Source organism: Lepidochelys olivacea (genome assembly GCF_965140295.1).
Source record: "Lepidochelys olivacea isolate rLepOli2 genome assembly, chromosome: 6".
Lineage (NCBI taxonomy): Eukaryota > Metazoa > Chordata > Testudines > Cheloniidae > Lepidochelys > Lepidochelys olivacea.
This window is the reverse complement of record NC_140416.1, coordinates 30,496,522-30,523,369: the sequence shown is the minus strand read 5'-3', so window position 1 is coordinate 30,523,369 and position 26,848 is coordinate 30,496,522. Positions and strand designations below refer to the sequence as shown.

Below are 26,848 nucleotides of genomic sequence, written 5' to 3'. Positions count from 1 at the left end.
TAACCAGGAGTTGGTTTTGTAGACAGGAGAACTTTATTTAACTTAGTCTCTAAGGTGCCAGAAGTACTCCTGTTCTTTTTGCGAATACAGACTAACATGGCTGCTACTCTGAAAGCTGCTACAGTGTAGACTGGCCCTTACCTTCCATTTAGCAGCAATTCCTGCAATCTGGACATTATTCACATTCCCAGCCTTTTCCTTTCAGTTTTTTCCCTTCTGTTATAGCCTCTTCTGACTTATTTTTCTTTCTCCCTCAGTCTCAATTTTTCCTTTTCATTATTTTCCTCTTTTATATGCACTAATTTCTTTAGAATTAGTTTTTATTCCTTTATTCTGATTTCCCCCTCCAAATTCAATATTTGTTCTCTTTTTCCATAAATGACTCAATCCCTTCTTCACACAGTTGCTATTTTATCTCTTTTCCACTCTTATTTTCCTTGGTTTTCTTCCCTAACGTCTCATCTTCCTCAGGATTTTATTGTTTTTATTTATTTGATTACTTCCTTTTCCACGGTGCCTTGTTATTCTTAATTTTTTATCTCCTTTCTCCAGGCGTTGCCCTTATTTCTGTTTTAAATGTCTCCCCATCATTCTTTCCCTAAGCTTTTCTTCCCCCTTCACACTTTTTTGCTGGTGTTTAGAGTGGGGGTTAGAGAGTGGGTTGCTTTCTCCTCTGCAATCCCAGATGATTTCCCCCCCCCCTTCTCTTTGATTGTTAGGCAGAAGCTGAAACCTTGCAATGAGCAGGGAGGGATTCTGGAAGCTAATGCTTTAGCTTTATTTCAGATAGACAGATTGGTTGGACAAATATTATGTACAACAAGATAATAAGAGCAGCAATGAAAAAGACATGGCAGAGATTCTACCTACTCCCACACAATTGAATTCAGTTACATAGGCCCTGATTCAGCAAAGTACTTAAATATATGCTGATCTTCTACCATGAGCAGTCCCACAGAAGTTAAAGGCTGAATTAGGGCTATAATCTCTACATACCTGTAACAATCTCTTATTTAGTTGGTCTCCTTTTCAGTGATGGTTTTATTATATAATATATATTGTTGAAGGGGGTTCCAGTGAAAACTCTTCTGTTATGTTCAGCATTTGATGTCAGGAACCATTTTTTGAAGAAAACATTTTTTTCCTCACCCTTCCTCTTTTAAGCTCCCAAGGTCCAAATTGGAGCACAATATGACATAAAATTCCTAGACTCGGGACACGACAGGCTATAGTAGAAAATCTGTTACTAGTGCAGTCTACCTTTCCTAAAGCTGGATGTTTGCATGTACATTCATGGTACATAGTTGTTGATGCTAAAAGCAAGGCCATCACTAGTTCAGGAGCATGGAATCTTCCATCTAAAGGCTGTTCGTTCAAATCCAGTTCAGGTTGACTGAAAGTTGATCTTTCTGTTCAACAGCTGATGGCTGTTTTGAGGTCTCGGTGCAGTTGAATTTCGTGGTCTTAGCCTGATGGTTCCATTTGTAGATATTGTTAAAGTGTGCTCTGTTAAAGAGATATCTAGACAGTTGTTAGAAAGAATTCAGTCTACTGGCACATAAGAATATGCAGCATTGAGTTAGTAGATTCAATAAAACTGTTGCCTTGCACTGCACATGGCTCCCAGTTTGCAGCTCTGAGAATGTAGCTCCTAAAACTTACCACAAAAACAAAATCCCCATAATTTCCCCTTTATTAGCAATCTTAGGACTTGAACAGGCATGGAGACTGAACTGCTTTCTTGCTCCTAGAGATGATCCTCCCCCACATCAGGCTTACGTCATTGTGCTGAAAGGGATGCGGGTTTGAAAGCTGTAACTTCAAGATGGGGTCATTCAGGGAAACTGGAAATGCCAAATGATCCTTGAGGAGATGGCGATTCATCATCCTGGAAGGTTTTTTGATGGCTTTATCTGCATGTTGAATATACGTCAGGGTGCCTGGTTACAGCAAGACTCTCCACTAATGTGGTTACAAACATTGGTTCTGTAGTGCAGACTGGACTTTCACCATGTTTCACTAAAGCCTTACTCTGACCAAGATCAAATGTCTAAACATTGACAGTTTCTTATCAGTGCCTAATTTACTTGGAATATTTGTATCGGAGAAGAGGGGGAGCAGTGGCTGACAACATCCATCAAGGGCCTCCTCTCCTACTGGGACATTTCCCAATGAGAGAGGGGAAGCCAACTCTTAACACTTTTTCCATTGCTTTGACAACTGTGCTGCTGATGTATTTTGGCTACATCATTCCAGTAGAGCTGCCTCCTTTGCGTACAGTGAACATTCTGTGTTGGATGTATGGTAGGTGCGGCACCCTGAACAGCCCAAGTGATGTGCGCAAGGCAAAGGTGACACAGCAGCTGGCACTGTTCCTTGAATTTCCCATAATGCATCAAGAGTGTCAGCATGCTCTGCTGCCTTGTAGTAACACAATGAAAGAGCATTCCATCTGGGGGTATGTGTGTGTCAAAATTAACAGCAGTCTCTTTAGTGGTCAGTAGGTGTGAATAGCTCTGGTATATTAGGGCCTGATTTGGGGAGGTGCTGAGCACCTCATCTTCTATGGAAGTTCATAACGTTGGTTGCTCAACACCATGCAGGTTTGTCTACATTACGGGGTTAAGTCGAACTAAGTTATGCAACTCCAGCTACGTGAATAATGTAGCTGGAGTCGACGTAGCTTAGGTCAACTTATTGCAGTGTCTACACTGCACTGGGTCAACGGGAAAAACTCTCCTGTCAACTTACCTTACGCTTCTCGTTCCGGTGGAGTACCGGAGTCGATGGGAGAGCGATTGCGGTCCACCTAAGACCCGCTAAATTGAACCCCCCGTTGGATTGATCACTGCAGCGTCGATCCACAGTAAGTGTAGACATGCCCTTAGTTTTGAGAGCGAATCCAAAGCAATAAGAAATCACCATTGAAAACACAGCGGATTCCCATTGTTTGCATGTTCTATGACACTGGGATTCTAAAAGACAAAGTATGAAAAATATGTTTAAAGAGAAACACAAAAGGCCTGTCTGCCTTTTCACTTGTTGCAATTAGTAAATGTATTTTCACACAGCTAAAATCCAACACATTACATTTTTTTTCACTTTTAGAGAGCTAACAGGCAATAAATTCTCAAAGGAGAGAGGAAAGTGCAGTTCATACTGCTAACCTGCTTGCTTTCATGATAATAGACATAAATCCCTAAGACACATCATCTCTCCATGTGACCGAAGTCTGTGAACTGTTAAAAACAATAACTTCAAGGATGCTGCTTAGGCATCAATTTGCATCAGTTATTTGTGATTTTCCTTATAAGTCAAGGCATGAATCTTAGGAAAATGGTTAGATGCTAGATCATGACCTCTTTTATGAAGTTCACTTTAGTCACTGAAATACCAAAGTATTTGTCAATAGAGTCAAATGCTCAAAGAATAAAATGCTGAAAAGAGTGGAAGAGTCTTTAAATGTCTTTGTAGCTAGTAATCCTGGCTCCCTGTGGGGGCTCCCCCCTTTTTTTCCATCCGAAAAGCTTTCACATATATTTTTTTAAAAACAGCTGCTTGAGATTCAAGAATGGGATTTTAATGGGCATTGAAGACAAACAAAGACAGCAGCTACAAAAATGAAGTCTACTAGAGGCAATTGCTCCTTTTGTTCATTTGAAGAAAAACAAGCAGGTTGCTGGGGGGAGGGGAGGAAGCAAAGAAAGCCAGTGGAATTCTTGATTTTGCCTTGTTTGCAAATCTTTAGACCTTGTTTTAAACCGGGTATTTCCCATATGTCATGGGACACCTTCTATTTTGTGGTTTTGTGAGATGAGAATCAAATTTTTAGCTTTATTTAAACAAACATTGGCACAAAAGAATTTGCGTTTAACATTTTTCTTAGGTTTCCTGCTTAGAGGATTAGTTGTGTCATTCTTACTACACAAATAGTGCCACTGATTTCTCTGGGTGATTTCTGTAGTCAGGTACAACTTGCCATGAGAAAGGAATGTATAATTGAGCCTAAAGAAAGATCTGTGTCCCTTGGATAACAAATCTTTTTGTTTAGCTACATACTCAGTTTGTTAGGCAGCAGATAAGTGACCCACATTTAGATCATCTGTAAATAGGAGATGGGGATGAATATGGGCTATGTCCTCTTACTGATCCATCGTGAATATCTGTGAGATTAAATAGTCTGATACATTGCACCATTTATCCACATAGAGTTATCTGGAATAAATACCCTATGTGTACTCGAGAGGGCTGGGGAACTCTTGCCTTCTAAGCAAGGAGGCATAAATCTTTGGAACCTGTTGGTGCTTCTTTAATTCTAATATTTAGATTTAATAATTAGCAGCTGTCAGATTAATGAATAGCTAAAGATGCATGAAAATGTAATTTTCTGATCATTGCTGTCATAGACAAGCAGGAGCTGTTTCAATCTTGCATCGTACGGCATGTCTCAGAGGAGACAGTGGATAGAAATACAGAGATGAATTTTTCTACAGACATTGTGAAAAGGTTTTTTAATACTTGATTTTCCCAAGCTGCACTTTTTGGGTACGTTTTTACCATTATTGAAACTAACTCCAAGAGGTGCTGAGCACTTTCAGTTCCTAGAGTGTAGTGGATCCTCAGCACCCCTCAGCATCAAGCGCTTTGTTAGCACAAAGGGGTTTGTTAGGTAACCAGCTGTTTCTAGTAACATCAGATATGAATAAGTGTGGAATGCTTGTCCCCTGAGTAAATGGACTTTGCACAGGGCCCGGTTCAGGAGTTGTTGGAGGCAAGATGTGGGTGGCTGTGTAGTTGGGCTTGTCTGTTATTACATTGATAGGTGCCAATATAAAAACATAACCAGCTAAACAGCCACTACCACAGACTACAGGTTGTGAGCCCCCCAAAATGAGGTTTATAAGCAGATTTAGGCAGCTTGCAGTTGCAGTGGCAATGCCCCGGCACTCCTAGATGTGTCTACAACCTCCCTTCACGTGGCACTCGGCTCCCTGGTGGGCAGGGGTTGTGGAATCCCCTGGTACAACCCTATACTTCCTGGGCCTGTGCGTAGCAGATCTACAGTGATACTGCTGAGCTTCAGGCCTATGTGGCCCCTCTGTGGCTGGAAGGGTTTCACCTCCACGCCGTTTAATTGATGAAAAACTAAGGGCTGATGGAGAGTTGAATGATGAGGTTTGTGGCTTGTTTTGTGAAATCTTTATCTCCCCTCCAAAAAGGGCTGAACATTTAATGTTTTCTCTCCATCATACTTAGCAAAACAACCCCCAGAATGATAAAATTATGGAGTGGGCAAGGGTTATGCACATAGGTGCAAGGCTGATTTGGGGATGCCATTTTGAAATTAATGCCCCCAACAGCAATGAGTGCCCAGGAAATTACTTCACAGCCTAGATGGTGGGGGGCTAAACTTTGCTCTTGGTTACACACCTGCAGTGAGACTGCAGGGATGTGACCAAAGTAGATTTTGGCTCTTGGTGAGCTACTGCCTGTCCTGTTGTTATTTTAGGGGGAAGGAGTTGATGTTTACAATGTTCCCCTTCTCTTTATGACATATACAATTTAAAAAGCATGTTTGTTAGAGCTGATCATGAATTTTCTCTCAAAATGTTTATTGATGGAAAATGTAGTTTTAGCAAAATTGAAGTTTTTTCCCTGGGAAAAATGCTGACATTTTTTGATTTGCAGTTGGGATATTCAGAGCTAAATATTTTGTTTTGGGTTGGGTCAAGCTGAAATGAAAGAATTTGATTTGTTGAACTGAATCAAAACATTTCATTTTGGGTCAGTTTGACATTAATCTGAGTCTCGCGCGCTTCTGTGGTTCTAGTTTGGGTGCCTTGTTCCCCCATTTTTTCTGTGGGGCAGATTCCCTGCCTGGACTACATCTCTTCTGACTCACCACAGTCTCCCCTCTGGTTGAGTCAACATGGTGCCTCATGGAAGTTACATGGTGATGCTGCACCATGGGAGATGTAGTCTGGTGAGCCTAGCCCATAGAGGACAATAGCGACCTCATGAGGCACTTGAATTACACCTCCCATAAGGCACGGCAGCTTTGGGGGGGGGCACAGTTTAACATAGAACTGAGTTGAAATTAAGCTTTCTGATTCAGTTCAACAAACAGAAATAAACTATTTAAATTTGTACTTCCTCCATTGTCAGCCCTTTGAAGCCTCTCCCCTGGTTTTAAACTGGCTCATGACCTTCTTCCTGATCCAGCACCATTTCTGACAATGGTATCCTTTGGGAGTTTTTTTGCTGGCTTTGTAAGAGGAGATTTAGTGCACTTTGAGGGCCAGATGTACCCTTTCGCTAATGGTGGTTGCAGATAGCTACCCTCACTAGCTTTAGTATGCCAGCTGAGGTAAGATCTCAGGGTGTGTCACAGTGGTACACACACAGCTCCGTGCAGCCACCAATGAGAATTGAGTGAGTTGCCAGGGCCAACTGCGTGCAAACCACCCGCCATGGTTGTGGCCGTCGGCTGTGCAGAGGTACTTCCTGTTGAACTCACCTTGTGCACCCCAGTGGGCACCATCAGACATGGCATATTGGACTAGATGGACCATGAGTCTGACCCAGTAGGGCAATTCCTATGTTTCAATGTCCCATATCTGTTCTGAAAATCAAAATAGTCTATACAGTCTGATGTGGTCTCTGTCGGTATGCACTATAGTAGAACCATTGGTTTTCTCTTTGTAGGGAATATTTCACTCTGCAAAATTCTAGAACATCCCCGCCCCTTGCATTTTCGTGGTTCTATTCTAGTGGGTTTGCCTTAGAGGTACAAGGCATCAATCTGCAAGTCATTCAGCAACCTGGTACCTGCCAATTTAACTTACTGGCTTTGAAGAACATAAATTGAATTTTGGTCACCAGATGTTTTTTCATGTTGTTAGCTAACTGCAGTGTCGGAACATACTATGATGGGGAACAAGAACTCTGTGTTTTATGCCCTAATGGAACATACCAAGATGAGGAAGGACAAATAACTTGTGAACCTTGCCCAAGTCCTCAGAACCTGGGAAACCAAAAATTAACTGGAGCTCGGGATATATCCAAATGTGGAGGTAAGGTTCTTACACCCTACAGAGCTAGAAAAGGCACAGAAATGATGCCGTCACTCCTTACTTCACTCACCTTGAAAGTATCATGTGTGCTATATAAGATCACCCAGCACTCAAAGGCCCCGGCAGTACCTGAGAACAATGGGGAAAGTTAAAAATGGAGTGGCAGCTGTGACTCAGAATTTCACTGCTTTTTGTATGTGATTCCAAAATATTGAATTCAAATCAGTTTCCTCCACAGTGGGTTTTACAGCACGTAACTACAGATGAAAGTGATTTGTGAAGACAAGTAATGTGCAAATGGCAAAGCTGCTGAGAAAAAGAGATCCAGTGGAGTAGATTTCATTCAGATATATTGTGTGTTCACATAGCTTCTGCCCTTGGATGAGTGCATAAGGCTTCCACTGAGCTCCTTGTGCATATCTAAAGACTGTGTTGGGCTGTTACTTTGTTCAGGGGGTGTATAATGTGAAGCTAGAGATCTAAGAAAAGTCTGGGGGGAAAAGTCGCACCTGATTTAAAAAATAAAATCTAAACCAGTAAAATAACTTCAGCAAAAAAGAAACAGTAAAGGAGAAGCACTTAGGAGGAAAGATGTTCTCACAGTTAGGTCATAGAACTGAGATACAGGAGATCAGGTTCTGTTCCAGATGTCTCTGCCACAGACTTCCTGTGTGATCTTGGCAAGTGACTTAGTCTGACTTTCAAAAGTGGTCATTGATTCTGGGTGCCTAAGTTGGCTACCTGCTTTTCAAAATTAACCTTACTATCCTTAACCTCTTCTGTACCTCATTTTTCTTGTCACTAAAATGAAAGTAGTTTGTGGGGGGTTTTTTAACCTCTTAGGGATGTTCTGAGGCTTAGTTCATTAATATTTGTGGGGCTCACAGACACTACAGAGATGTGTGTGCCATAGAAATACCTATAAAATAAAGAGGGACTTGAAAAGAGCCACGAGCAAATGAATGAGTATCCACAAAGTGCAGAAGGTTGGATAAAAGTGTTTTGTGTTGGAGAAATTAGAGTCAAGAATTAGGATGATATTTTTCTTCATTCAGTTTCAGTATAATGAGCCAGATAACATCACTTTATCTGCTGCCTATAATACACGAAGGAGAAGCTCATTATTAAACTGAATTTGTTAGCCATAAACAAAATTCTTCATCATTGATCATGACCAGTAGTTAATGTCCTTTTTGTTTTTTAGTCAAATATTTTGAAACGAAGCCAAGGCCAATTTAACTCCTTAACAAAACAGCCATTCACGGAATGATTTATTGGAGCTATAAACTAAAACTAACAACCGGTTTATTATCGCAACAACTCTTTAAAAGGGCAAAATTTCTCAGCATGGCTGAACAACTGCAGCACGATTCTGTGTCATCCAGAGCAGTGTAATTACTTACCACTGTCATTGAAATCAGTTGCTCGCTACAAGTTTTGAAGACAGATTTTATTTCAGAGATTTCCATAAAGGATCCACAGGGTCGATAGAGAATCAGTTCCGTGAGGTAAATCCTACCTTCATACCGTAGCAGAGCAAAGCAATTCAGAGTGGAGACAATATCAAAGACCCAGAGTCTGAGGGCAAGAGTATTTTGAGTCACGGACTGTGGTGCAGTATGTGTTTGTATGGAGTTTAGCACAACCCCTGATCTGGATTGGGGTTTCAGGGTGATACAGTAATAAAGTGTTTGTTTAATTACTGATTATTAATAATAATCATTGTATAGAATAAAAATAAATTGTTAATTCTACAAAATCTGGGTTTCTGCTACTTATAGTTTCAGTGCTAGGTTAGTTCAGCTGCCTGTTTTATAGACTCTGAGCTCATTAACAAAATGGCAGGAGAGTCTACATAATCTGCAGCTATATGACTTAAAAATGCTATTAGTGGGCTAGCCCCATTGAGACTCTTCTATAATGAAATGTGAAACTCCTCACACCAGGTTCACTGAAGAGTTCACCAATGTTTGTGAACCAGTCAGTGTTCATTTTGATGTTACAATAGGCAACTTCTATGGGGCAGGTGCTGGCTCTTGCTTCCATTTAAATGAGAAAAGCCACAGGCAGCAGGGGAGCAGTGCTGTACTTTAATTGCAGCTACTGGGCCCTAATTCTCGCTCCCTAAAATCTGTGGAGTTCCAGCTCAGCAAGCCTCTCCCCCGTATAGCAGTGGATCAGAGTGGGACTTTGTTTTGGAGTACCTCCTGTGAGTTGTACCGGCAGCCTCCCTTGCTTGATTACTTGTGTCACATGCCCAGAGAGTTGTGTGTAGTTGTGTGCAGGCAATCAGGGCTGAAAGAAAATGGGTGCAAAATAACACTGCATTTTTCATGCTTTCATTTGTGTCCATTTTGGAGACAAAAGGAAAAAGGGCTGGAATGTTGTCCTACAATTTTGAAGCAACATGTAGCAAAAATAGAACCAATTTTATTCCAAACATCATTGTATTAAAGCCTGTAAATGATTCCAGCCACGTACTTATTAAGATCTTATTTCAACCCATGTTTTGTTGCATAAAATTGGTTTCAGACTTTCATACTCCATACTTATGACCAAATGATTTGCACCAGCTGAGGAGCAGGTGCGTAATATTCGTTCAGCCATGATACAGCTTCCATAAAGTTCAGGTTTATGCTAATGTGTATTTATGTTCTCTAGGTCAGTGCTCACGGGGTGAATATTCCTCTGATGGCTTCAAGCCCTGTCTGCCTTGTCCCTTTGGAACATACCAACCTGAAGCTGGCCGGACAGCCTGCTTTCCATGTGGAGGAGGCCTGACAACAAAATACAGTGGTGCATCAATGTTTCAGGACTGCGAGACGAAAGGTAAGATCAAGAAGAGATACAATGAACTGCAGTGCTTTGAGAGACCAACACTGTCCCTGTTGTTATGAATGCTAAAGTTTAAAAGGGCAAAATATGTCCCCTTTTTAAAGCTATCGTTTCCCAGCATTCTCACACTTGAGTGTCATGCCCCTGGCTCAAGTCATGTGGGAGCTCTCTTACATCTCAAGTTTTTGGCATTTTGGGACTACCAGATGGTCTGGCAGATATCTTGAACCTGGTCAATGATTTGTCATGACGATCTGTGAAGACAGATAGAAAAGAACATAGGAAAAACCAGGTATTAATCTCAAGGACAAAGGAGAGCTGACTGTCTCTGAGTGATGGCTGGCAGCAAGATGGTCCCCTTAGTACCAGAATGGATGGATGCACAAGGGAGCCACACAATCATAACACCACCAACCCTTTGGGATCACAGAGGCCAAAGTACCCAAACTGGCTATAATGTTAATTATGTGCTGACTGGAAACCACAGAAGCAGCTAAAGGAATCCAGGGTCTGACTAAAGAGCAGTAGGTTCTGAGAGATGGATCCACAACAGTCAGAACCATTGACTAGCTCCTGCAGGAAGGGAGTCCTTTATGACCAGGCTGAAAATGGAATTAGCCAGGATGCTCTGGAGCATGATTAATGGGCATCATGTGGGTCAGAAGCCCCCCTGAAAACTTGAGTTAAGGGAGGTCCCACATAATTGGCACTTGAGCCCCAATGCCTGTGACCTACGATGAGAATCCTGTGGTGATGATATTTTAACCACAAAGGAGTTTCTTGTTAACATTTGCATTAAAAATCATAGGTTTAATGTAAGCAGCATTGTATTTTTTTTTTTTGCAAACAGTAATCAAAATTGGTTCTAATGGAGATGTATGGGATGTAAGTCCTGTGCAGGATTTTGCCCCACATCCTTACAAGTTCAGGAGTCATATGTAACCAGGGGGCAGGGGTTATAATGCATGATTCTAATATAGATTATTCTATATTATTCTAAGAGTGTTGTTATGGGAGTATAGCGTAATATGTGCATTAGTCATTGCATAAGACCTGCAAAAACAAGTGTACAAATCATGAAGGGCCAAATCCTCCTCCCCTTAATCATGGTGCGTAGTGCCCTACTAGACAATGAATTTCAGCAAGTCTGTTCAGGTAGTACTGTACTTCTCAGTATAAATAAGTGTGGCAGAATTGTTCCGTTGATATATGAATATACAGTTGATTTGCCATGTGTAAAACTATCAGGGTTGGACCATTTAATGAAATGTTCTTTTTTTCACTATCTGTTATTTACTTCCCCCCCACCCCCTTGCTCCTCACAGACAGACAGATACACGTTCTTTCTCTTTCTTTCTGCTGTTTCTCACTTCTAGACAGGAACTAGCATGTGGCACTGTGAGCTATATTTGTGGTCTCACAAAAAGAGCTATGATATTGGAAATGCAGTAAGGAGCCTAGTACGCCTTCATTTTATTGCTGTAGCTCCACACAAGTATAACATTAGTTATTTACTTAGCTTATAATAAGTCCTATAAAAACATACATAAAGCTACTTTCTAGTGTCATAATCGCTTTTGGTAACTGTACTACATGTTTACAAACCCCTACAGTTCAATGTTCACCTGGTCATTTTTATAATACTACAACTCACCGATGTATTCGCTGCACAGTTGGGACCTACCAACCTGAGTTTGGTCAAAATTATTGTATTTCATGCCCTGGAAACACCACGACTGATTTTGATGGATCAACAAACATAACCCAGTGTAAAAGTAAGTATCACAAATGGATTTCTCAGCCAGTTAGAAATGAAACAGGTCAGAGTCATTAGCATCCAAAATGAGAGTTGTAGGGATTGAATTCAGATTTGGTGCAAGTGGGCATAACCACAGGGAAGTCACAGGAGTTGCACCTGTTTACACCACAAGTGAGTTACGTCCCTAGATGACTTATTGAGGCATCTAGCTCTGTGAATGAGGCTTGTAGTATTATTGTGCTAACAATCATTAATTTTGCCAGTCTGCACATAAGATCAACCCTGGGAGTGTTGGGCCACACTTGGGTACTGCTGGTAGATCTTGGCTTTGCCATGTAATGCAAGAGATTTGGTTGGGTTCTTAGTCTCCTTTTCTCTCTCCCTGGGCTAGCAGGGGGAAGGAATGCGGCTCAGGCAACTCACTCCGCTCTCTGGGCTTCTTAACAGTAACCTTTCCAGCTTATTACAGAACAGGCCCAAAGGGAGTCCCTGTTGGTTTCTGAATAATGGTGGCTGCAATGTAGGAAGATGAGGGCATAAAGCAAGGAGAATGAGGGGAAGAGAAAATCCTCTGATGAAACCCTGACTATATATATCTGCTTCTGGTAGCTGCATCTCTTCGTAAACGAAGGGCTGCAGTTGTAGGGCATGCCACAGCCTTAACAATATTATAAGGCAGCAAGTGCCCAGACCCGCCCAGGTGCACAAGAAGAGTGTTCAAAACATCCTGCATGGGGGCTAGTCACAATCCCAGTTTTTCTGCATTCGTTTCTGCAAAAGAGGTAGGGAGGGGACTCAAGGTCATGGCCTTGCATCTCCCCGACAGCAGCCAATGGAGCAGGTCTGGTATAGGAGGCATGCACACTGCACCCTCTGAATGGATGGGGCAGAATTCACTCTGTCCTGAGCTGTTGCAGACATTGTGCATCATATATTTGAATTTCCAATACCTTACACCCTGTGTAGTTACTTACCCCTGTGTAAAGCTGAGTATAAAAATGTTACCCTGGATGGGAGTGAGTGGAGAACTCTGACACGGTCGTGTCTTACATCCCCTTTGCAAGCGGCTGTAGCCTCACAGCCACCATATGCCTCTGTGCTAATAGTTAGTTCTGCTCCTAATTTTATTTTTCAGCCTGGATCTCACTATTTAAAGAAACAAAGGCAAAAGCAGGGACCAGTTTGATGTGCAGCTGACAGAGGGGTTCACCTGTTTCATATGCAAACAGAAATGGGTTCATATGTCTATTGCTTTTGCTGACAATGACTGTAGAGAAGGCTCTAGATATCCCTCTCCTCATTCCCCGGCCCTGGGTGACGTGTTCCTTTTTCAGATAGACACTGTGGAGGTGAACTTGGAGATTTCACTGGATATGTTGAATCCCCAAACTATCCTGGGAATTACCCTGCGAACATTGAATGTACGTGGACTATAAATCCACCTCCTAAGCGCCGCATTCTGATTGTGGTTCCAGAAATATTTCTGCCAATAGAAGATGAATGTGGAGACTACCTGGTGATGCGAAAAAGTTGTAAGTCTGAAATATCTTCCAAACCATATAATGTCTGTCTTTCCAATGGACCTCAGGGTGAAGAACAGAATTCTCCTGCTTATTCCACGCCTGGTGCATAAACTAAAAACCAGTCACCTAAAGCCTAGTTCTAAAGAGTAGAGAAATAGGTTTCATTTGACAATGAATTTGGAAATCCTTTCCATCATCATGTGGAATTGGGTCCAGATGAATCGAGGGCCTAAAGCTGAAATGTGCCATTGTGAGAAACCTTCATATAGCATTTGTAAGGGTTGATGAACGGTAAAGAGTTATGGGTACTTTTACCTCTAGGTGAGCCCTGCCCAGGTTGGACTGGATCGAATACTAATACCATCCGGATTGAGACCCATTCCACTTTGACCAATCAACAAGATGGAATTCAATAAAGACAAGTGCAAAATACTACACTTAGGAAGGAAAAATTAAATGCACAATTACAAAATGAGGAATAACTGGTGAGGTGGAGGTACCGCTGAAAAGCATGTGGGGGTTGTAGTGGATTAGAAACTGAACATGAGTCAACACTGTGATGCAGATGAGGAAAGGACTAATATTCTGGGTGTGTTAACAGGATTATCGTATGTAAGACACAGGAGATAATTGTCCCGCTCACCTCTGCACTGGTGAGGCTTCAGTTGGATTGCTGACCAGTTCTGAGCGCCACACTTTCAGAAAGATGTGAATAAACTGGAGAGAGTCCAAAGGAGAGCAACAAAAATGATAAAAGGTTTAGAAAACCTGACCTGTGAGGAAAGGTTTAAAAAAAGCTGGGCCTGTATACTCTTGAGTTAAAAAAGACCCGGGGAACCTGATAACAGTTTTCAAATATGTTAAAGGTTGTTATAAAGAGAGCGGTGATCAGTTGTTTTCCATGTCCACGAAAGGTGGGACAAGTAGTAATGGGCTTTATCAGCAGCAAGGGAGATTTAGATTAGATATTAGGAAAAGCTTTTTCACTACAAGGGTAGTTATGCTCTTGAATAGGCTTCCAAGGGAGGTTGTGTAATTCCCATCATTGGAGATTTTTAAGAACAGGTTGGACAAACACCTGTCAGGGATGCTTGAGGCTTACTTGGTCCTGCCTCCGGGCAGGGGGCTGGACTTGATAACCTCTCAAGGTCCCTTCCACCCCTGCATTTCTGAGTCTATGATTCTACATGTGCTGTGGAGAAACCATTTCAGTTTCTGGCACTGGCACATTTCACAAGCAATATGTTTTAAGAAGCTAAAAGAAAATAAGAAAAAAAATGTTTTATGAAAATAATTATGGAGCCAAGTTACATGGTCAGGGTATGAGCAAGCCTCCCATTTGCTTCACAGGGATCAAGGTGGCAGAGGCCCTCTTACCAACTGCAGGTCACCTGGCAAAGAAAAAACAGAGCATGCACTGACCAGTCACTCCCTGGATGCCCCCCCCTCCACAAAGCATTCATTGGACTACTGTAGGGCTGTAGTAACACCTCTCACGCTGCACAGCGCCAGTGGGATAAAGAAGCTTGAACTGAGCACTGATGTGATTCTGTTAAGGGATTGTGGAGATCGGACACGAGCACTCTGTCCACAAACAAAAACTCAATTCCTGCAGCTCTGATTCCCTGGTGCCTGCACTCAGGATATGTCTACGCAGCAGAAGCTGGCTTACCTGAGCTTGGTTGAATCCAGCTAGCACAGGTAACAAGCAGTGAACACAGCACAGTGCAGGCTTCTGAGAGAGGAAGTGACCAGAACACCTACCCAGGGTCTGTGCTGCGCTTGTACTACCCATTGCTTGTTACCTGCGCTAGCTGGATTCAAACTAGCTCAGGTAGGCTAGTCCATGCACAGCTTTTTGCTGTGTAGACATACCCTTAGGCACTGGTCTGGGCTGTCTCCTGATTCAGTCAGCCTGCTGCATTGCCAGATAACATGTGGTCTGGGAGATTGCACCTTCCAGAGGCCAGATGAATTTTCTGTGCAAAGAACCCTAAAGTATTCAACTAATAACTGCAGTTGTCCTTTCAATTAGACTCTTGGGGTGGAAGTTGGCCTCCTGTAGCTGAGAGCAGAATTTGGCTCTGGCTATTGCCCAAAACAGTTCAGACTAACAGCAAAATCTTGGCACATTAATGCTTGCAAAATGAGGTGTAAACTGCACTTATTTAACTTGTATTCCTGTTATTCTCCTACCATAAAAGCATTTTTGTCACTATAGGTTAGTGTGTTTTTTAATCACTAAGTAACTGAAGAGTTAAGAACATAAGAACGGTTCTACTGGGTCAGACCAAAGGTCCATCTAGCCCAGTATTCTGTCTTCTGACAGTGGCAAGTGCCAAGTGCCCCAGAGGGAATGAACAGAACAGGTAATCATCAAGTGATCCATCCCCTGTCACTCATTCCCAACTTCTGGCAAACAGAGGCTAGTGACACCATTCCTGCCCATCCTGGCTAATAGCCATTGATGGACCTATCTTCCATGAATTTATCTAGTTCTTTTTTGAACCCTGTTATGGTCTTGGCCTTCACAACATCCTCTGGCAAAGAGTTCCACAGGTTGACTGTGCATTGTGTGAAGAAATACTTCCATTTATTTGTTTTAAACCTGCTGCCTATTAAGAGTTGCCTGACAGCTGCGTATTGTACATTTTCTTTGGAAGCTTCCTCCAATTCTGTGACCACATATGAAACCTGCCAAACCTACGAACGCCCTATAGCTTTCACATCTAGGTCTAAAAAACTGTGGATCCACTTCAAGTCAAATGAAGGGAATAGTGCCAAAGGATTCCAGGTGCCTTATGTAACATACGATGGTAAGTGGCTATTAACAGGTGATAAGTAATGTAGAATATTACAGTGGGAGCATGAACCTTTCAATCCCTGGAGGGTAGGAGGAGCACATTGTAAAACTGATAGAACTCTCAAAAAATGGAACCCTTGCAGTTTGGGGCATTGATACTTAGTCTATGTTTATTGCTGGTCTAACATGAGGGCCATGAGAATGTTAGCATAGACTGGCTGTTGGCATTTTTACCACTGTATTGTCAAACTCTGCTCAGAGACAGTCTAGACTTGACTAGGTGGCTAAAACGCTTCTGGCTGGTGTATGCTAGTGCTTCCATTCGTGCTATGCTAGCACTGATGGCTCTGCAAAAATGTCAGTGTATACAAAGCCCTAGGCTTGCTTTGCCCTGTTGTTTCACAAACATTTTGGGAGGAGTTTTAGAGCCCCCCCCTTTTTTTTTTGCATTGAGTTTGACTGACTTTACTTCTGTTAGAGTTTGCTTTTATTTATTTTTAGTGCACTTTTCTTGCATCTAAACATAGAAATTTTTTTGCATACTTATATATTGTAATATTAACGTATTTCCAGTGACAAAAAATATGATTCTGTGCTTATCTGGCATTAAATTGACTTAGCTGAATGGTTGGATGAGCAGAGGACTTGTTTATGTGCAATTACATCAACTCCCACCCTGTACTGCAGATTATGACAGTCTGATTGTCAGCTTGTAAAATTTTCCAACAAGAACCTTCATACTTTCTCTTTCACTTCTGTGCATAAAGACTTACGCACTGAAATCTTCATCCCTGACATGGCCAAATTTGGTCTTGCTGCACTCAGTGGTATTCATTTCAATGGGTTCTGATCAGCTCTCACTGAAGACAATGGAAGCTGTATCAGGGCCTTTATAATAAGTAGCAGTTTCTATAGCAATAGGCATCCTAGCAATACCATAGTTATAAATTTAGATAGCTTGATAGCTTGAAAATGGACCAGGGGACTTAAGCCTGTTTCCAATAACAGCCCCCAGCGCCGGTAGCTACACCGCTCGTGGAGGTGGGGTTTTTTTAGAGCGCTGGCTCTGCCATGACTAGCGTTGCCAGTGTAGACTAGCCCTGAGTAACTTTACACAGTGACAAGTATCAAAGGGGCAGCCGTGTTAGTCTGAATCTGTGAAAGCGGCAAAGAGTCCCGTGGCACCTTACATACGTATTGGAGCATGAGCTTTCATGGGTGAATACCCACTTCGTCTGATGCATGTAGTGAAAATTTCCAGAGGCAGGTATAAATATGCCAATGAAGCGAGCTGTCGCTCACAAAAGCTCATGCTCAAATAAATTGGTTAGTCTCTAAGGTGCCACAAGTCTTCCTTTTCCTTTTGCAAATACAGACTAACAGGGCTGCTACTCTGAAACTTTTCAAAAGGAGAGATTAGGCTTCAGTTTGGCGCAGGTAGCCTGGCTTTTCCTCTCTCTCTATACAGCATACACCAAACTCCCTGCCCCGCAGAGGGGAATCCATCTGGCAATTGGTCTGTAGCTGTTCCCTTCCCCGAGGGGAATGTTATTAGTGTTTTAAGGTGAAAAGGAGGGAGGGTGTCGCGGGGGGGGGGGGAGCGGGGAGAAGCAGCAGCAGGATGAGGAGGGGAGCGGCGACAGCTGCATGGCAGGTGTGGGGGGGCAGGTGGCGGGGAGGGGTCTGTCAGGGGGGTGAGGAGGCGAGCAGCAGCTGGGCGAGCGGCCGGGGGGGGCCGGGGGGAGGAAGTGAGCGGAGGGGGGACCTCAGCAGGGGAGCGGCGAGTCAGCAGTGGGCAGAGGTGGGACCTGGGGCAGAGCAGGGGGGTGGAGTGTGGGCGGGGTTGCGGCGGAAAAGGCGGGACGAGGAGCCAGCCTCCCCCGGGGAAAGTTTCCCCCAGCGCCCATGGTGCTGCACGTTCACGCCAGTGCCCTATTAACGCCAAAGCGGGGCTTGACTGGGGACTGAAGGGAATTACCTGGCGGGAACCCGGCCGAGCTCCGGCTGCGGCGCTGTAGAAAGGCAGCCGACGGTGATTCACGGAGCGTGCAGGGAGCCGGGGACACCTCAGCGGAGGGGAAGGAGGGAGCCGTAGCAGAGGGCAGCGCAGCTAAGAGATCCCCTTTGGTGCCGTCTCTCCTGAAGCTCACAGGCTTTGGTGGAGGCTGGCGGGCTGAGGCAGTGGAGTGCTGCAGGTAGCAACACCTCCCCGCCGGCATTTCTGAGGAGGAGGAGGAGAGGTGCTCCCCGTGCCCTTCTCTCCTACCCTGCAATGGAAGATGCACCAGGACTCAGCCCCCTCCCAGGGGCTGCCTGCTGTCTCCGTTCCTGTGGCTGTGAGAGGAGGTGGGGGGCACCCTCTTCCTCCCAACAACCTCTCCTGTCAGCAGCCCCTTTCCTTTGGCGGCAGGGATGCACATCCGATGAGCCTCAGGAAGCTGGTCAGGCTGTCCTGCTCACAGGGCTGGATTTACACTTTCCGTGCCCCTAGGCACAGCATCTTCAGCCCTCCTCCCCCACCCCCGCCTACAGCTGACCTTCGTGTTTTCCCTAAAAAATGAAACCTTTAACCCACTTGTAACTTTTAGGTGCCCCTAGAATGCCGGCGACCCTAGGCACATGCCTACTGTGCCCAATTGGAAATCCGACCCTGACTGCACGCATTCATCTCCTTCACCCTTAACCCCAGCCTCATGCTTACCCTCGAAACTTCCCAAAGCTCAGCCCTTAACCTGGACCCCAGGGGAGAAATCCCGGCTCCTTTGAAGTCAATGGCAAAAACACACATTGACTTCAGTGGGGCCAGAGCTTCACCCCCCCGCCCCCCGGGTGTCTCCTCTGCACCTGTGTCACTCTTGGTGAGGTTGGACTTAAGGCTTTGTCAGACAGTGTGAGCTAGGTGTAACATTTCCCTTTACCCACTGGTGGGCTGCAGTGTCTCACTTACAGTGAGTAATTCATTGGTTGGGGGAAGACCTCACCCTTAGCTTGGAGTTTCCTTCCTTTTAAGGCTTTTGTTGCCTGGGAGGGTTTTGCCCAGGCTCAACTGTAACTGCCCTTTAAGAAAGTTTTTGATTATAATATGAAAAATCCAGCAAAAGATTCAGAATATTTAAAGATGGATTTTGTGTGGATTTCTTTAGCAACATAATAAGTTTGAAGCATGCCACATGGTTACAATTCATAGAGCTGTCCCCAGGTTGCTGCTTCTTTCTCTTGCCTTTGACAGATTGATGATGAATAGCTCAGCTTGTGACCTCATAATAAATAGTACAGTGTATTTATAGGTCATTTGAAAAACCAAAGATTGCTAATTTGAGAGCCAGATGTTTGGTGTTACATGTGAACCTACACGCTCACATCCTCCCTGTTGCATCCAGTGGCCAGCAGCTCCCTCATGTGTTAAGGGAAGAATGTGGCCCTCATTGATTATGCAGCTGAGTCTAACAGGCAAATGATTATATCATAAAAAGAAAAGGAGTACTTGTGGCACCTTAGAGACTAGCCAATTTATTTGAGCATGAGCTTTCGTGAGCTACAGCTCACTTCATCGGATGCATGCCGTGGAAACTGCAGCAGACTTTATTTATACACAGAGAATATGAAAAAATACCTCCTCCCACCCCACTGTCCTGCTGGTAATAGCTTATCTAAAGTGATCATCAGGTGGGCCATTTCCAGCACAAATCCAGGTTTTCTCACCCTCCACCCCCCCACACAAATTCACTCTCCTGCTGGTGATAGCCCATCCAAAGTGACAACTCTTTACACTTTGGATGGGCTATCACCAGCAGGAGAGTGAATTTGTGTGGGGGGGTGGAGGGTGAGAAAACCTGGATTTGTGCTGGAAATGGCCCACCTGATGATCACTTTAGATAAGCTATTACCAGCAGGACAGTGGGGTGGGAGGAGGTATTTTTTCATATTCTCTGTGTATAAATAAAGTCTGCTGCAGTTTCCACGGCATGCATCCGATGAAGTGAGCTGTAGCTCACGAAAGCTCATGCTCAAATAAATTGGCTAGTCTCTAAGGTGCCACAAGTACTCCTTTTCTTTTTGCGAATACAGACTAACACGGCTGTTACTCTGAAACCTGTGATTATATCATGTGTCCCCAACAGAGGATTACCAGGAGCTAATAGAAGACATAGTTCGGGATGGTAGACTCTATGCATCTGAAAATCATCAAGAAATACTTAAGGTACATTTCCTCTATTAAAGCTTTGGTATGAGAATTAATGGAGAGATTAATACAGAATTGTAAATTACACTTTCTTGTGCTATTGAAGTTACTTCCCCACATGGGATTCACTCCACTGAGGCCCTCTCTTGGACTGTCTGCATGAGCAACATTAATGTCTTCCAAGACCCCTATGCTAGCCCTATAGGTCCAAGCCACTTCAGGGAAGTGCTAAATCGGTGCACACCCCTTCCCAGGCCTCAGCATCAATAAAGCCCCCTGCCTAGATGTGGACAGAGCAGCTGCACAAGGGTGCCTATGCATCTCTTAAGCGCCAGGAAAAGGATCTCCAGGCTGGCTTCACATAGGCCATCTTGGAAGGCTGCAGTGGGAGCAAGCTTGGGAAGGGGGACATAGGCCTACATCTACTTGGATCCAATGCCCTGCACAACTGGCACGGAGAGACAATGGTTGCTATTTCAGCTCACAGAATAGGAGCCTTGAAGGAGGGAGTGAGGGCCCTGCAGTTATTAGCCCTGGATTGGAGAGACTGATCTCACTTCTCTGACACACATCACACTCCACCTTTTACAGAGCCCAGTACTCAGGTAGGTGGAGTAGATTTCACCCAAAAAGCACGTTTCTCCTGTCAGAACTGAACTCAGTATTCTGCTTTCTGTACATGCTTGGATCTGCCAGTATTGAAATAAAGGCTGGGGTGAAAGCCTGGCTCCACTGAAGTCAGTGGCAAGATTTCACCAGGATTTCACTCCAGCTGTGTAGATCTGAGAGCCCACATTAGTGACTGGAAAGAAAAAAATTCAAGGCCATTGCCTATATTAAAACAATCTGCTATGGAATCATTGGGGATTAAGTGTTGGTGATTCTGAATGTAACTAGTCTGTTCATTGACAGTAAAAAAATCTGCCTTACCTTTTTCAGGATAAGAAGCTGATAAAGGCATTGTTTGATGTCTTGGCACATCCACAGAACTACTTCAAGTACACAGCACAAGAGTCTAGAGAGATGTTCCCACGATCCTTTATTCGACTGCTGCGCTCTAAAGTTTCCAGATTTTTGAGGCCTTACAAATAACCGGTCCTACATTTTGAACACTAAACAGCCCCTAATGATGCAGCAGAGCATTGGGATGGATGAGGCTGTGTCTGAGTGTTTTGCACACTGGCAGAGAGACTGCAGGGAAGATCTCCAATTAGTTCTTTTGCAGAGTATGGCTTTCATAGCTAATATAAATGTTTTTGGTAAACAGAATTTTGATTCCTTTCCAGATGATCCCTTTCAGGTCACAAGATGCTCTCCGGGTTAAATGTCTGTTGGATTAGAGACTGGCAATGTTTTCTGTAATTAAATGATGCCAGGCATGATCTCTTCAGAGCTCTGTCCTGTTGCTGCATCAGTAACACAAAAGCTAATAAATGTGGACGTGCTAAGTACTGCCGTGTGGCTCTGGGCTGTAATTAAGGCTTGTCACCTCCAGAAAGCTGGACTCACATTCAGTCTGGTTGAAAGTGAAAACAAGTTTGATGTCCCTCTCAAACCTTCACTGCCAGGAAATTCAGAGCAGAGGTTGAAATGGTCTTAACCCAAACCAGTGAATCCAAGTTTTGCACAAGATTTTCTCTCTGTGTGTCATACTAGATATAGTACCTATGCATGGCAAAGTAAACTAAGGATGAAATTTCAGCCTGAACTCTATGGAACAGATTTACCACTGCATTGCTCCAGTTTCTGCTGATGTCTGTCTTTTGATTTCAGAGGGGTTATATTAGAGTAAAACAGGAGTACCACAATGATGAATCAGACCTTGATCAAACTGATCCACCAGCCAATTTCCCTTTTGTATATGGATGCAACAGCTCCTGGAGCCCTGAGTTTGAAGAAGTGGCAGAATGGCTATGTAACTTCTCTCTGCTAGATCCCAGTATATTTTCCCTTCCACACAACCCCTGTTCTTAGGTTATGTCCAGGAAAGAGGCTTTGGCCCTTTGAAAATGGAGTGTTATGAATGTTCTTATATGGGCAACTGCAGATTAACTCCCAAGTCCCATTTTAAATATTCACCTCAACATTAACCTCTCACACATCCCTGTTACATCTTTCCATGTTCCCCCATTACCATAGTAACGGGCACCTCACAACACCCCTGTGATGTAGGGAAGTGCTATTATTCCCATTATACAGATGGGGAGCTGAGGCACAGAGAGACTAAGTGGCTTGCCCAGGGTCACACAAGAAATTTGGCAGAGTAGGGAATTGAACCTAGGTTTTCTGACTCCCAGGCTAATGCCCTAACCACTGCACCATCTTTCCTACAGGCTAGAAAGTTATCCTGAAAGGATTCCCACGGAGAGTTACTCTTGTTTGAACTGTTTGTGCTGTCTGAACGCAGTTCTGGTCAGAGTTTAAATTACTTCATTATCTTGTGGATGTGCACAATCTTCTCAGCAGAAGATGCTCTTGCTGCTCTGTGTAGGAGTCTGTGCACAAATCCCTCCAGTCCAGAGATGGTCCCAGTATCTGTCTCTCTAGGGATTAGGCACTGGAAGTGCTGTGAGATGGAAACAGCAAACATTTTTGATCCAAATGATTTACTGTGCCTTTCTTTTTGAAAGGTACAGGACCCTGCAAGCTGAGGTCCTGAAGTGTGATCGTAATGAATGCTATATGTACTTGAGCAGGGGTCAGTAACCTTCGGCACACGGCCCATAAGGGTAATCCGCTGGCAGGCCGCGAGACATTTTGTTTACCTTGACTGTCCACAGGCACGCCCCCCCCCCCACCCCTCGCATCTCCCAGTGGCCGCGGTTCGCTGTTCCCGGCCACTGGGAGCTGTGGGAAGAGGTGGCCATCACGTCCCTGCAGCCTGCGCCGGGACTGGGAATGGCAAACCGCAGCCACTGGGAGCTGCGGGGGGCCGTGCCTGCGGACGGTCAACATAAACAAAATGTCTCGTGCCCGCCAGCGGATTACCCTGATGGGCCGCATGCCAAATGTTGCCAACCCCTGTACTAGAGTTTGGAACCAAGGAATTGCCTGCAAAGACAGTAACACTCTTTTGGCTTCATTGTACTAGCATGGGGTATATAACTATTGTATGAGAATAATACCATGTTCACAGTGGAATGGATGAAACTAATGTACAAAGAGAAGACATTTAAAATCTCTTACTTGCCTCATAAGAGTAAATGAATGTCACTGAAGGGCTGTCTACCCGATTCACAATGCAATAAGAGCTCAGTGCTGTAGTTCTGCAGCATGCAAAACTTCCACTGGTTTCTGTGCACAAAATACCTGTAGTATTAGGTTTCAGTACTCCCTTTGGCTAGCATTCAAGGCCATGCCTGTGCCTCCAGGCCACACTACTCATGCCCATCCAAAGTGACTTTTTTGTGGTTTGGATGTGCTGCTGGGGATATAAACCCAGTTCATACAACTGCTATAGACCTAAGCCGCTGAAACAATTCAACTTTATTTCCCAGAGAGACATCAACCAAAATGATTGATTTAAAAGAGAAACCAAGAATAGAAAGTTCTGAAATGTCCACATGTTGTATTTGTATGTTGGTGAATTTGGTGGGCCGATTCCAGTGTACGCTGGGACAATGGAAAGGCTCCTATTGACTTCAGTGGGCTTTGGAACAGTCCCACTGCTGCTCATGCTGTGTCCAAATTCATTTCTACTTTCACATTGTTTCCATATGACAAATTTCTCCCCTAAAACCCACATGGTGGATATCAAGTCTGATATTCCATTCTCCCAGGTTGTTGTGGTGATTTCCATTGTTGTCAATGGATATTCCCAGTTTGTAGGGAGAGAATAGTATTAGAGGCAAAATCTATGTTGCTGAACTGCGTCGAGAATTCTGCCCTTTGTAAAGAAGAATAATTTTTCTCCATGGCAATGTTTGGTTTTGGCAAATGCTCAATAGCAATGTTTGGTTTTACCTTTAGCGTGACCTTTGTACTAAACAGTATGAGCAAAATTCCTCTCTGATCCACACTGTAGATTTCACTATTGATTTGCAGTGTAAAATGACTAGGGGACTCTTACCCTAAGAAATCACTTTTGCCACCTAAAGAGAATGAGAACTGATCACTATTTCAGAGTGGAATAGTGCTTGGAATTTTAACTCCAAAGTGAGGCCAGTAGTTATAGATATAGTTCTGTAGACATTTAATTTGAGTTCTACATCATGTTTGTAGACTGTGACTTTTTTTTTTCAGCAAGAAAGAATTCAGAAAATTTGTAACCTTATAAAACAGGGATTTAACTTTAAAAAGATATTAGCACTAACTGGATGATTTACCATCTCTTGTATGAAGTGGATTCATGAGGATTGTTCTCATGACTGTAAATTATCTAAAACATTTCAGATTGTTACATGATACTCTTAATAAGAGAAATAAATCAGTGACTTTTTAGTTGCATGAGAAAAACACTGGATAATGTTTTCAGTTTTCTTTTATTATCAAAACAGTATTTTGCTCAGACTAATGGCTGTATAGCAAGCTATCCCACAAGAGATAAACTTCATGTCCTGGGAACATATGTTACCTTTTATTATATATTCTCTGTAATTAGTGAGTTTTCCCAGTCATACAAAAGTGTACATATTTTTGAAGAACATAAGAACTGTGTTATCTTGGCATTTAGTATTATAATCCAATGAGGAAAATACAGAAGGGTTTATAATCTTGCAATTGACTAATATGTGGATATAAAAAGGAATTGGGTAAACTACTGGTTGCCTATGTCAAAGAATGAACTATATGTAACAGCTACAAAGCATTTTGTCAGTTTATGATATAAAATTACAATCACAATAATTACTATAATAATAAAGAACTAACCAGTTTGCACAATTAATTTAAGGCTAAACCCTAGCTTCATTGAAGTGTCTGGAAATTTTAAAAGTGATGTAAATGGATCTAAAGAATCATTTAGATTTAAAAAAAAAATCTAAACCAGGATTAGGCCAGAAGAAATTATAAATAATGTGGTTGTCTATTACAGTGGTTCTCAAAGCCGGTCCGCCGCTTGTTCAGGGAAAGCCCATGGTACGGCGGACTGGTTTGTTTACCTGTCGCGTCCGCAGCTTTGGCCGATCGTGGCTCCCACTGGCCGCGGTTCACCGCTCCAGGCCAATGGGGCCTGCGGGAAGCAGCGCAGGCCAAGGGACGCGCTGCCTGCCCTTCCCGCAGCCCCCATTGGCCTGGAGTGGCAAATTGCGGCCAATGGGAGCCGCGATCGGCCGAACCTGCGGACATGGCAGGTAAACAAACCGGTCCGGCGCGCCAGGGGCTTTCCCTGAACAAGCAGTGGACCTGCTTTGAGAACCACTGGTCTATCACACAATTTAAAACTACTGTTTCTTCCTATTGGTTTCTGTGATGCTGAACTATGAGTATACTTTCTTTACTTGGTTTGTGAAATCCTCTTATAAAAATAATTCCTATACAGTGCCTTCCACTTAATTCATCCACTGGTAAGTTTGATCCTTAATTTAATTTGATTACAACCACAGGAACTGATTTGTATTAAAATTAGTGTAGACATTTGGACTTTGTTCGTTTTTGGTAAGTGTGACTGGCCACTTCAATCACTATTTGTAGAAAGCTGACCTTTTAATGAAAAGCAGTGTTGTAAAAGAAAGAGAAGAGCATAAAGTCCAGGGAAGGTCTATGATAATAACAGGCCAATTAGAGTGAAAAGTTGAGCTATTCAGATGTGCTTTCTGACATTGTAAGCACTATTATGTGCTAGGTAAACTATATACACTGTGATACAGCACAGCCAGAGGGCAGCAGGAGAGTGTTAGAAGGGAGCCTTATTCCCTGTAAAGAGAAGAAAGTTTGCTATAAATTAATTAAAGCACCTGAAGCCAGTCGCATGATAAACCCCCCCTGCTTCTGAGACAAGGAGAGGAGTTGAAGCAGAGTGGATTGATGTTGGAGCAGAGAGCAGTTTGGAGGGAAGCAGAGGAGAGTTTGGAGAAGTGCTGCGGTGGGCTAAGAAGACCCTAGGTAAAGAGACACCTGGTTTGTGCAGAGGGAGGGCAGGAAGCCCCACAAGCTGAAGGGCAGGAGAGGGAAGTAGCCCAGGGGAAGGAACCACTAGTTCTAGTGGTTTACCGCTATCTTAGGGCCCCTGGGCTGGGACCCGGAGTAGAGGGCGGGCCCGGGTCCTCCCTCTCCACTCCCCTCCCCTAGGACACTAATGGGGCAGTTACTACCCTAGTTCAGGGGCAAGAAACGGTACCCTGAACCCCCACCCAAGAAGAGAAAGTGCGAGACCCATCATAGTAGTGCCTGCAATTTTCCACAGCACATTGGAGATCAAAAACCCTGTAGGACAGGGATTGTCTCTTTTCAGTATCAGTACATTGCCCAGAACAATGGGGGCCTTTGGGTGCTACCATAATATAAATATTTAGTACTACTAATAATAGTGTAAGATTTGCAGCTTATTTAAATCCAAGTGATAGGAATGGATTTGATCAAAATAAGAGGGAAGGAATGGTACTATAATCTCTGAAAACATAACCCAAGGGTAACAGTTTGCAAATATAAGTAAATTAAATAAACTGTCTGGATTCTTTCAAATGCAGATAAATGGTTTACTGTCTGTGTTAATTACATTCTGTAAATGAAGTA

General features: G+C 43.5%; 1 protein-coding gene across 1 annotated transcript in view; it reads left to right on the top strand.

Annotated features, from left to right (window-relative positions):
* The window catches only part of SCUBE2 (signal peptide, CUB domain and EGF like domain containing 2), a gene marked incomplete at its 5' end in the record, with an annotated part of 63,932 nt that extends 42,305 nt beyond the window's left edge, over positions 1-21,627 (top strand). The window contains 7 exon segments of the mRNA XM_084630884.1: positions 6,903-7,073; positions 9,735-9,902; positions 11,522-11,683; positions 13,002-13,199; positions 15,854-16,006; positions 20,115-20,194; positions 21,116-21,627. Of these exon segments, the coding sequence (XP_084487010.1) occupies positions 6,903-7,073; positions 9,735-9,902; positions 11,522-11,683; positions 13,002-13,199; positions 15,854-16,006; positions 20,115-20,194; positions 21,116-21,268 (1,085 nt within the window). The 3' untranslated portion in view covers positions 21,269-21,627.
* Positions 21,628-26,848: the final 5,221 nt, after the last annotated feature.